Here is an 11,871-nt window from a genome sequence, read left to right on the forward strand (position 1 = left end):
TAGTGATACCATAGTTTTATTGAAAGCGTGAAAGCATACCCATTTCCATCACACAGGATGGGGCTTGCTTTAGGATCATGAGTTCTAAGATAGGACTTCATTTCACCCTTTATTCACAGCTGCTTGGGAAATGAATTAGAAAGGAAGCAAGACAGCCTAGAAGGACCATCACTGCTGTTGCTGGGAATATATAAGAAAAAGGAGAGCTTATTCAAATTAGTGTAACATAATAGCCCCAAGAATGAAGAGAATGGCACAGGAAGAGGCGTCAGTTCCTAGTGTTGGCAGTTATGCTGGTATCTTTCCATAGCAAGAACTCACCCCTAAATGGGCAGCAGGGTCAATGTGGCAAATTCTGACTGCAGCAAGCATCGGGGACCAAGGACTCCTTGATTCAGTCACACCCTTCCCTTGAGGCATGCAAGGGGGACAGGGTTTATGTCATGGACACTGCTACTTGTTCAATGAAGCTGGCCAGGTTTATGTCTCGTTCCGAAAGGCCCGCACACTCATGGGTGCTCAGGGTGATGTGGACCTGGAACAAAACCAGAAGTTTAGGGCTGGCTGACCCCACTAACTTTATTTAACAACAGGATACAGTTGGGCTCAGCCCCACCAGGAGCTGTGGAATAACAGCTGGTCACTATAATCCTTCCTGGTAAGAGTAGCTAGTCCTGAGTTTATTCCTGGGGATGGTAACAGTCACTACTATTTCCCTGCGAGATAGCAGCAGGTCACTACCATTCCTCCTGGGAATAGTAGCCAGTCACTGGTCTGTTCTGGAGATGCTTGACACTGGTCTATCCTGAGGCTACCAGCCAGTCAGTACCATCCCTCCGGGGGTAGTGGGCAGTCACTGTCATCTATCCTAGAGAAAGCCGATCATTACCACCCCTTGGGGACTGATTCCCTGATGGGTCTGTAACAATGCAAAACTGTCGTCTACATCTCCCTTTGATATTTCCCAAAAATAGTGACTTAAGTTTCAGGATGAAAGTTAAAACATTCAGATGTCAAGAGCAACCTAAAAGCTAAAGGCAAATCAAAACTCATCACAGACTCCTAAACACTATCTAGTTACAGATAGGCCTCCTCCCACTTAATGTTTTTTATAAACAGTGCCCAGCAGAGCGCTTGGCCATTTAATGACTGTTAAATTCATTAAGCAGACCATCTGATCTGTTTGCTTTGCATGGGTATTCTGAGCTCAAGTTTATTACGTTCGCATTCTTCCATATCTCCAGAAAGAGTAAAGCCATTTAAAGCTATTAACAATGAATGCGCAGGCCCCATTCCCATTCTGAGACGATATGCGTCTCAGAGTGTTTTAGTTTGCAGTGAGACTGACCATTTTCCAGGGGTGTTTATGTTGGTTCTAGGAAAGAGATGAGTTTGGAATGAGTGGAGAGTCAACCTGTGAGTGGAGAGGGCCCATAATCCAGTTCAAGGGAGAGCCTTCAGAATGAGTTGAAGTTTTCAGAATCAGGAGGCAGAGCACAGAAGCAGCACACAACCTCACTCACTTTGTTGTACACGTTAAACCATTCGGGATGGTGGTCCAACTTCTCAGCCTGCAGCGCCACTCTTGTCATGAAGCCAAAAGCCTATTTCGGTGAAGTGAGACCCAGGTTAGTATTCTGAGAGGAAGACTCCTGGGCACCTTTTTATGGCCAACTAGATGCAGGAGGATGGTCTAGCTTCCTACATGGAGACCCTGGATTTCCAATTGTTTCCCTGTGACGTCCTGCCCTGAGTTCTGAGGCTTGAGTTAGAGGCTGTCTCTGCAGCAGGAAGAAGGTCATGTCACTAGGATCCCTAACAATAGCACACAGCACAAGAGTTAGTCTTGGCCAGTCTTTTGGCTGTCTATTAAAATGTCTTCAGCTGTACCATGTGCTACCTGAACTATCTCCTATGAGGACTGTTCCTGAAAGTTCCAGGTAGGGAAGGTCTAAGGCCCATCTTTCTACTCTGTAGTGCCCTAGGATGGCACCTTCCAAGTGATTCGGGGAAATGGACTTCCTCAGGGCACAGAACCCAAATAAACTCAGTGTAGTCTTGGCTAACAGGACCTGAAGGATGAATAAGCTTAGCAAGCCACTCCCCACCCACCAGCATACCCTGTTGAAATCTTTGAAATGGAACTGCTTGAAGATGGCATCTCGGCCTTCCAACTCATTCCACCCCACAGCCCTCAGGTTTGGCAGCAATTGGTCCCGCTCCTCAGCACTTAGCCTGTGCGCTTTGCCAGCCTAGAGGGAGAAAAGAGGTCCAAGGGCATTTCTTTTCATAGGTCAAAAAAGAGCACCAGACCTTTGGGTGGAATTTAGCCAACCTCCACTGGTTGCTTCGGACATGATCCATCAAAGGGCAATGGATTTTTAAGCAACAGATGGACCACTGACAAGTAGGGAGATCTCAAGGGTAGCACCCTGCCCAGGAGGTGGGATCTGGGCTTGTTCACTGGTAGGCGGTCAGATACTGGGTTTTATACTCCCCTCAGAAAAACAAAATCCCAAAGGACGTGCAATGCCAATCACTGGGTCAGAAAAACACTGTTCCTTCCCCTCTACCCTCATGAGCCTCAGAGACTCCTCACCCCTCAAATAAGATCTATGATGTTAATGAGTGAGTGAAAGCAAAATCTGGGCCAAATCCAACAAACCCCAACATAGCCTTTCTGGAAGAGTGGGCCTTTTCTTATGATCTTCTTTGTGCTGTTCACCCCCACGATTGTAGCTTTCAGGTATATTAAAGAGGAAACCTGGGGCCCAGAGAGAGGACATGACCTGTCCACCGTTCCCCAGTCAGTGAGAGCATGGGCAGGTTCTCAAAGTATGGTCTGTGCATCCACAGCCCCAGGGGCTGGGTGAAGAAACCAGCATTTACAAAGCATTTCCTGGCGGTTCTTAGCTACCTTGCAGTTGACAACCATAAACACAACCTCCCACAGGGTCTTGATCACCCCTCATGCTGCCAGGCCTAGATTCTCAGATTTTCTGTCTTCTGGAAGCTTCCAGCTTGGGAAGCCTGGGCCACATGGCTCAGTCCCAAAGAGGAGGTAAGTTGTCCAAAGGCAAACTGGGTACCCAGTGCCCATCCTATTTACATATTGTGCAAAGTGCTTGCAAGGCAGAGCAAAGTGTTACAGGTCAGGCCATGAGAGGACCCATGGAGAAAACAAGGAAGCAAGGGTCAGTTCTATCCTCTAGGGACTTCTAGGAGCTTAAGGGACCCCAGGACCTAGGCTTCTAAAACAGAACCGCCCCCCCCCACACACACACAGGCAGACAGAATACCAAACTGAAAACACATCACCTGGATCTGGGGAGGAAGTGTGAGGGAGGTGAATTTAGCTTTTGCAAGCAGCCCACAGAAGGACTGGTTCAAATCCCAGTTTTGCTATTTATCAGCCAGGTGGCCCCATGGTACTCATGCCTTTTGGTTTCATGGGTTAAGAGACAAGAACCTCTATCTCTCAGATCAGGAGATACCAGTGGACATGTTAGTGAATGGCATGGGTCACCTGCATTTTAAAAGCACTTCCTGGGCAAGGAAGCGTGTAATGGGCAAAGCACTGGGGCTAAGCCCTGGGGATGGCAGAAGCACATGGTGCTGTTGTAAGCTGTCTTTCCCTCTCCTCTCTTTCCTGCACCCTGCACGAAGGGGCTTGGTCCCTCTTCTACCCTAACTGTGCATGGCTTCAGAGAAGGCAGCAGAGATCTGCCTTGGCCATCGCCCAACAGCAGGTCTCTTTCAGCTGGCCCTTTGCTGGGGCTGATACCTGGGTCCATCTATCCAGGCAACTAGACCTCAACCAAGACATCAGAACCCACTTATTTTCTTGGTTCTGAAAGAAATGGGTAAGCACAAGTGATTAAGAGTCTTCTAGAGCCTCCCAAGTCACACAGTCTGGGGCTGACTGACAACCTTCTCTGAACTCTAGGGTCGGAGTAGGAAGGGCTCTGTGTTTGCTTAGTAAATCAAGGTCAGCCACTGGCTGGAGTGCGCAGGGGTTACTGATTACCCAAGTAAGCACCTTTGGGGCCTTGGCGTCCCTCCCCAAGCCATAGCGGCCAAATCGCCCTTAGCCCTGACTGTTTCCGAGGACTCAATGCGCGTTGGGGCCAGAAACCAGCTGTTTGGTAAAACTGCCACGTCTGGCACAGCCCAAACGGACAGAGACTCCTCCGCCCCCGGGGCAGCTCAGCCTGGAGGAGCAATGATATTGATCCACAACAGCCCTACAGGGATGGGGGGAGGGGGCTGTGGACACACAGACCTCCAAACTGGCGCAAGGCGGGGCCCGAGGCCGGGGACAGAGCAGGGGTGCAGTGAGGGCTGAGTCCCGCTGGACGCTGCACCCCGAAGTGCATGCAAGAAGGGGCAGCGAGCAGGCACGGCGGGGCGCGCACACCCAGCATCCCGGGTCCCCGCCCACCCCCGCCGGGTGAGCCCCGCCCCGGCGCGGACGCCCAGCAGGCCTGGCTCCCGCCTCGCTGGCCCGCCCGCCACCGACCCTCCTCGGGGCCCAGCTGCCCCGAGACCCCGGAGACCCCGGCTCTCCGAGCTCGGCGCGGGGCTCTGCAGGGAGCTACGAGGGACCCCCACCGTCTCCCCGGCCCACGGCGCCCCGAGCTCACCATGTCCGGGCGTGGGCAGCAGGTGGCGGCGGAGAGGGCGAGCGCGGCGGGGCGCACGGTGGCCGCCCAGGGGCGGAGCCGCGCTCGGGTCGCCTCGGTAATGATTAACCGCGCGCTGACCGCGCTGGGCGCCCTTCCAGCACTTTCTAAGCCGTGCACAGCGGCCCTGCGGGCTCCCAAAGCCGGTTTCTGCATTAGTCCTTGCAGCTTCCCAGCGGAAGATTCTGGCGCAAAATTACGCGATCTTTTAAGAAGAAGAAAAAAATAGTGTAGTTGATACACAATGAATTGCACATATTTAAAGCGTGCAATTTGATGTATGTTTCCTCCTAAAACCGTCAGCAAGGTCAAGGTTATGAACATATCCATCAGCCCTTGAAAGTTTGCTCCTGCCTCTTAGTGCCCCTCCCTAGGCAACCTCAGATCCACTGTATTCAATGCAGAGTAGTTTGCATTTCTTAGAATTTTATGTTCATGAAAACACATAATATACACTCAGCGTAAGTATCTTGAGGTTCATTCATGTTACATGTATCAGTTGTTCCTTGTTTTATGGCTAAATAGAATTATTTATTTAATAGTATTGCTTTGTATGTATAGACTGTACCACAATTTGTTTAGCAATTCACTGTTGATGGATTTTTGGACTATTTCCAGTTTGAACTATTACAAATAAAGCTGTTAGGAACATTCAGATGCGAGACTTTGCATGGATATATGCTTTCGTTTTTCTTTGATCAATACCTAGAAATGGAATGGTGTTTATAACGCACAGGAAGCTGCTACACTGTTTTCCCAAGTGGTGGAGAGACAGATCAGAGGCACCCATTTCTCTCTAAGGATGTTTGTCTGAGTATGATTGAGGATGCTAATTCCGTGATAGGCCTTCAGTGTTCGCGCCCTTCAGTAGTTCTTGTTTGTTTGTTTGTTTTCTTTAAGCTGCTAGGATAGAGTCACTGGGCCTCTGGTTGCCTTGAGTGGGGAGCTGTCAACCAAACCTCCAGCTGGGCTGTCATGGCAGCTCGGCTGCTCTGAACACTTCTCAGGTGTTTGAGAAATCTTTGCCTAACCCAAAGTCACAAAGACTTTCTATCTTTTCTCCTAATTTGTAGTTTTTCGTTTTAAATTCAGGTCTGTGATCTACTATGAGTAATATTTTAAGTATGCTTCGAGTTATGGATCCGAATTCACTTTTTGGGCACAGATGTTCAATTACCCCTTTCTCCACTGCATTACCTGTGCACTTTGTCAAAAACCAATTGACTGTATAGATGTGAGTTAATTCTGGGCACTCTGTTCCATTGTTCTGTTTGTCCATCTTGACACCAATACCCCTTTCTCAAGTACTGTAGCTCTATAGTAAGTCTCAGAGTCAGTTAATATAAGTCCCCTACACTTCAGACATTTTTCTCTGTTAGCTTTTATTCTATACTCCACTTTTCTTCTTTTCCCAGTAGCAGCATCTCTAATATGTTAATATGCATTTTTGTTCTTACACATTCTTGCAAAATATGTTGTTGTTTCATCTGTATGTGTTTTTGTTTGGCTTTTGGTAGCACTAGGGTTCGAACTCAGGGCCTTGCACTTACCAGGCAGGCGCTCTACCACTGGAAACATACCTCTCCCCCGCCAGCCCTTTTTGCTTGTTATTTTATGAACAGGGTCTCATGTTTATGCCCAGTGAGCCTGGACTGCCATCCTCCCATTTACGCTTCCCACATAGCTAGGGTGACAGGCATGAGCCACCATGCCCAGCTTTTATTGATAGAAATGGGATCGCAGGAACTTTTGCCTGAGCTGGCCTGGAACCACTATCCTTGAGAGCTCCGCCTCCCGAATAGCTATGATTACATATGGAAGCCATTATGCCTGGCTCATCTATATGCATGTTTTAAAAAATTATTTTTACTAGCGTACATTAATTGGATAAAATGAGGGGTTTCATTGTTATTTTTCCATACAAGCATATAATATACTTTGATCAATCTCCTCTATTACCTATATGTATTTTGTGTGTATGACTGGGGTTTGAACTCAGGGCTCCGTGCTTTCGAAAGCAGGTGCTCTACCACTTGAGTCACACCTCCAGTCCATTTTGCTCTGGTTATTTTGGAGATGGGGCCTTGAGAACTGTTTGACTGGGTTGGTCTCAAACTATGATCCTCCCCATCTCAGCCTCCCAAGTAGCTAGGATTGCATGCATGAGCCACTGGCGCCTGCTATGTATTTTTTAACTTACATAGTGGTATCGAATTACCTATCATTTGCATTTCATATGAAATAGACACTTAGTGGAAAATTAAGACCTATCCATGTTGCCTCCTGTATCCTGAATCTGTAGTATTAAGTTTTCTAACTGCTGCTTGGTATTCCATGATGAAAATCTACTATGCTTATCCTTCTATCAATGATGATCACGCAACTCCAACTTCATACGCATATATGGAACCACCACCATGAAACCCCTCACTTTGTACAATTAATATATACTAGTAAAAATATTGCCACCATCACCAAGCATGTGAGCAGGTAGTTTTGTTACACACACACACACACACACAGCAAAACACACAGAATGATGCCTCAAAGAACATTTCCCTGAGCTCCTTGGCTCTGGCTTATGGGAAGTTTCTCAGCTTAGATATTTGCATAACCTATAAAGCCAGCAACTCCCTTCCTGGATTGGTATCTCAAAATAGTTCAGATGTGTGGCATAGCAACCTCAGTCCATCAGTGCCTGCATTGTGAAAGGGTTCCTGTTTCCTTATGCAGCTCACACTTGGTTATTTATCTTTCTATTTTTTGGTCAGGATAATAGCTACACCATGCAAGCTCACCGTTTTACTCCAAGTGTTCTTCTGATTACTAATGATTGTGAGTACTTTTTGTATGCTTGTTAGCATCTGAGGCGTAAAGTTTGTAAACTGCTTTTTAATTGTAGTAAGAACTACAATTTATAGGTTTTTTTTAGTTGATTCAGTGGGAGTTTATATCCAGACATTAATTACTCATCAGTTTTAGATATTGCAGGTACTCCTCCTATTCTGCTATCTGTACGCTAACTTCACCTTTATGGGTAGATATTTTATATTTTGGTGTAATGAGACTTATCTTCTTTTCTTCTGCTTTACGATTTTGTAATTTTGGAGATTTGATTAAATCCTGTCTTACTCCTGCCACAAAAATATTCTCTCTTTACTCCTTTGATTTCATAGTTAGAGTTATGACCTAAATGTGAAGTTCATTTTTGTATGGAGTATGAGGCAGGAATGCTAGCTAGTCTCAAATAGCCCCAGTGACCCTTGACACCCAGGATTCACACCCTGTGGAGGTCCCTCCTGTGTTGGCCATGTGTGAACAATTGAATGTGGTAGAAATGTCACACGTTAACTTCTAAGACTAGGTCAAAGTCAGCCTTAGAGCCTCTGCTCATCATTGACCAGCCACATGAGAGAGCCTTCGTGGATGGTCAGACCTGCCAAACCTTCAGATGACTTCATCCTCAGCAGGCACCTGACTGCAACCCCATGGATGATCCCCAGGGAGACCAGTCAACCTTCAGAACCATGAGAAATCATAATTTTGGTTTCCAGCTGTGGTGGCTCACACCTGCAATTCCAACAGGAGGACCTCGAGTTCAAGGCCAGCCTGGGCTACATAGTGAGACCCTAATTCTAACAATAATAATTATTATTATATACTAATTGTTATATACTAATTGTTAACATATTATATGTTATATAATAATAATAATTGTTTTAAGTCACCAAATGTCAGGATGATTTATCTGCAGCCATAGACAGCAGGAACAAAACTTGACACCAGGAAGTAGGCTGTCACCATCAGAACAAGCTTCATGTCACTCCATGCTGTTTTAACATGGTGTATCAGGTTGGGAATGGGTGGTGGGAGAAGGTGGAAGGAAAGATTTAAGGACAGCAAGATTCTGCTTTCAGTTAGGATACAGAAAGCTGTAAAGTACGTTGCTCCCACATTAATAATGAGAAAAGGCTGCATGTGTAATTACCCCTTGGTGTCCACGGTGATTAGCTCCAGGACCCCTTGGATATCAAAATCTTGGGCTATAAAATGGTGTATATTATACAGAACCTATGCACATCCTTCCACACACTTTCAATCATCTCTAGATTACTTATAACACCTGACACAATGGAAATGCCATGTAACTAGTTATATTGTTGGTTGTTTTGGTGGTCCTGGGGATTGAATTCAGGGCTTTGTGCTTGCCAGGTAGGTACTCTACTACCTGAGTCATTCTACCAGACCTTATATTGTATTGTTTAGAGAATAATGACAAGAAAAAAAAAACTCTGTTCACGTGAGCACAGATGCAAGTTTTTCCCTGAATACTTTCCATCTGCGCTTGGCTGAATCCTCAGGTAAAAGGTTGACTGTACCATAAGATCAGCACCTTTTACGAGCTCACCAGGGAGCTGAGGTCACGGGCAGCCAAGCAGCCTGAATTCCAAGAGTGTCAGGCCCCTCTAAGGGGAGGCAGGTTGTACATACTGGCTCACCTGGGCAGTGCTCAGGGAGCTCTGGGAGGCTAGGGAGAAATCCGTTCAGTGTCAGTGAACTATTGGAAACCAGCTGTGGGCTGGCCATGGGTCCTGGCTAGCAGAGGTCCCAGACCTGGGAGAATTTGCACACTCTGACAGGTTCTTTTCCAAGAATGGGGCAGGATAAGGAGGGAGATCCCCTGGGAGGTGCCAGGCTGGAGGGGAAGGCTGTTGCTGGGGAAAAGCATCCAAACCCACCCTCCTGTCCTCACCTCTTATTTAGAGGAGTCAGAATTTTTTTACTTTTATTTCTGTATGTGCTGTCTGAGGAAGCCCAGAGCAGAAGTCCTAAACATGGAAAGGCCAACAAATCCTGTCACTCCCAGGGCACTGAGGCCTGTGACTTCATTTCTGCTAGGAGCGACAGCCTGTGGCCCTGGGAAAGGTGCAGGAAGCTGTTCTGGGCCCAGGATCCTATGCAATGCCAAGAGAGGCCAGTGCCTCTGGGGAAGAGCTGGAAGTGTCCACACGGGACCTGCCTAGATGCAAGACAGGGTCAACACGGGGAGGATGAGCTGAATGGCTGAGAAAGCTCTGTTGCCCACAGTCTGCCACTCACTTCCCACCATTAACTCAGCAAAAGGTAGCAAGCGCAGGGAGCACTCTGAGAAGGGAGAGGAATGAGGACCCCTAGGAATCAGTGAGGAAATATTAATATCAAGGGAGACCACGGTACCCCTCCACCACAACCAGTTCTTTGTGTACACAATGACATGGCACCACTGAAACTCTCATACATCATTGTGGACACAAGACTGTAGCCACTTTGGAAAACAATGTAGCAAGTTCTATGTATTTATTTATATATTTACTTATTTATTCACCTACTTCCTTACTTTTGATGGGACTGGAGTTTGAACTCAGGGCTTCACACTTGCAAAGCAGGTGCTCTACCACTTGAGCCATACCTTCAGTCCATTTTACTCTGGTTATTTTGGAGATAGTGGGCTCATGAATTATTTGCCCAGAGTTGGCCTCAAACCTTGATCCTCCCCATCTCAGCCTTCCAAGTAGTAGGATTGCAGGCATTGGCCTGCAACTGGCACCAGGCTTAATGTAGCAATTTCTTATGAAGCTAAACACCCACTTACCTTATGTATCAGCAACCCAACCCAACAGAAATGGAAATAGGTCCACCAAAATAGGTCCATGCACTGTTCATGGAAGCTCTACTCAGAAACAATCCAAAAGTCCTCAACAGGTAAATGAAGAAGCAAATCACGCATGATACATTCATAGACTGAAAGACGACTCGGCAATATAAAGGGACAGATTGTTGCCACCACCAGCAAAGATGGATCTCAAAAGCTTATGCATTCCAGGTGTGGTGGTGCATGTCTATAATCCCAGTAAATGGGAGGTGGAGGTGGTAGGATGGAAAGTTCAAGAACAGCCTGATCTACATAGCAAGACCCTGTCTCAACAAACAAAAGATGAAACAAAACGAAAAGCATTATACTAAGATAGCAGTCAGAAAAAGAGTACAGGCTGTATCATTTTCTTTGTAATGTGTTCTGAAAACCACAAAACTACAGTGATATCAGGGGGTGGACATGGTTGGTGGGAGGTAGATAAGTAGAGAGGGACACAGGGAACTTTTTGAGGTCATCAAAATATTCAATGTCTTGACTGTGGTGTGATTACCTGACTGAATACCTTTGTTATAAAGAATGAATATGTAAATTTTATCTAAATAAACCTGATTTAAGAAGGAAAACTAGAGCTAGAGGCACACTCTCAGTCGTAGTGCCCTTGGCTAGCATGCTTCAGGTCTTGGCTTCAATCCCTAGCACTAGGAAAAGAAAGAAAACTAGCTGGGTGTGGTGGTGCAGTCCTGTAATCCCAGAACGCAGGAAGCTGTTGAGTTTGAGGCCAACTTAGACTGTATAGTAAGATCCTGCCATGACATTAACCAATGAATTAATCAATAAAAAGAAAACCAATCTATGGTGTTCATTGCAGAATAACTATCACCGCCTGACTACAGTTAGGGCTTCTGACACTGTGCCTTGGTCCATGTGCTGGTATGTGGGTCTGTTGATGTGTGAAAACTCTTCAGTATGTTCCCCTATGAATTGTATGCTGTTTTGTATCTATATTTCCATTAAATCTATATATTTTTAAAAGCCCAGGAAATTCTTATAAGAAAAACAAAGACTCAAGAACTACCAGGAACACTCAGTAGCCTGAAAGAGAGAAATGGCACCTAAGGGATTCATATCAACCTTCTCGAGGCCTATGATGAGCTTGAAAAGTGAGAGGATATGCTAAAAAGTGAGTGGTTCAGAGGGCGCAGGACAGCCTTCCCAGCTGGCAAACTGGATCTCAAAGCAAGCATGGGTCAAAGATCAAGGTGAAGCTGTGAGTCTTAGCTGTGACCTCAGAAAGACTTAAACCTCTACCACGGACACTTCCCAGAAGATTACAGGGCCTCTAGGAATCTTCTCAATGGTACTCTTGGACCAACTTTGCCAGACAGGAAGGCTGCTAAACATCTTAAGGATATTTATTGTCCTGGAACCCCCTGCCTCAGTCCTAGGTAGAAAGAGTCCTCTCTTGAAAACATTTCTTTCTTTTTCTTTTTTGGTGGGACTGGGGCTTGAACACAGGGCCTCACATTTGCTGGGCAGGTGCTCTACCACTTGAGC

At 46.4% G+C, this 11,871-nt stretch overlaps 1 protein-coding gene across 1 annotated transcript; it reads right to left on the reverse strand.

Annotated features, from left to right (window-relative positions):
- Pcbd1 (pterin-4 alpha-carbinolamine dehydratase 1) lies at positions 1 to 4,846 on the reverse strand. Its single transcript, XM_020161730.2, has 4 exons — positions 4,644 to 4,846; positions 2,121 to 2,252; positions 1,524 to 1,604; positions 1 to 535 (listed from the first exon to the last, which is right to left on the reverse strand). The coding sequence occupies exons 1-4, from the start codon at positions 4,836 to 4,838 to the stop codon at positions 437 to 439; spliced, it is 507 nt and encodes a 168-aa protein (XP_020017319.2). The 5' UTR covers positions 4,839 to 4,846; the 3' UTR covers positions 1 to 436.
- Between the last annotated feature and the right edge of the window lie 7,025 nt (positions 4,847 to 11,871).

The sequence above is a fragment of the Castor canadensis genome, chromosome 7, assembly GCF_047511655.1.
Source record: "Castor canadensis chromosome 7, mCasCan1.hap1v2, whole genome shotgun sequence".
NCBI lineage: Eukaryota > Metazoa > Chordata > Mammalia > Rodentia > Castoridae > Castor > Castor canadensis.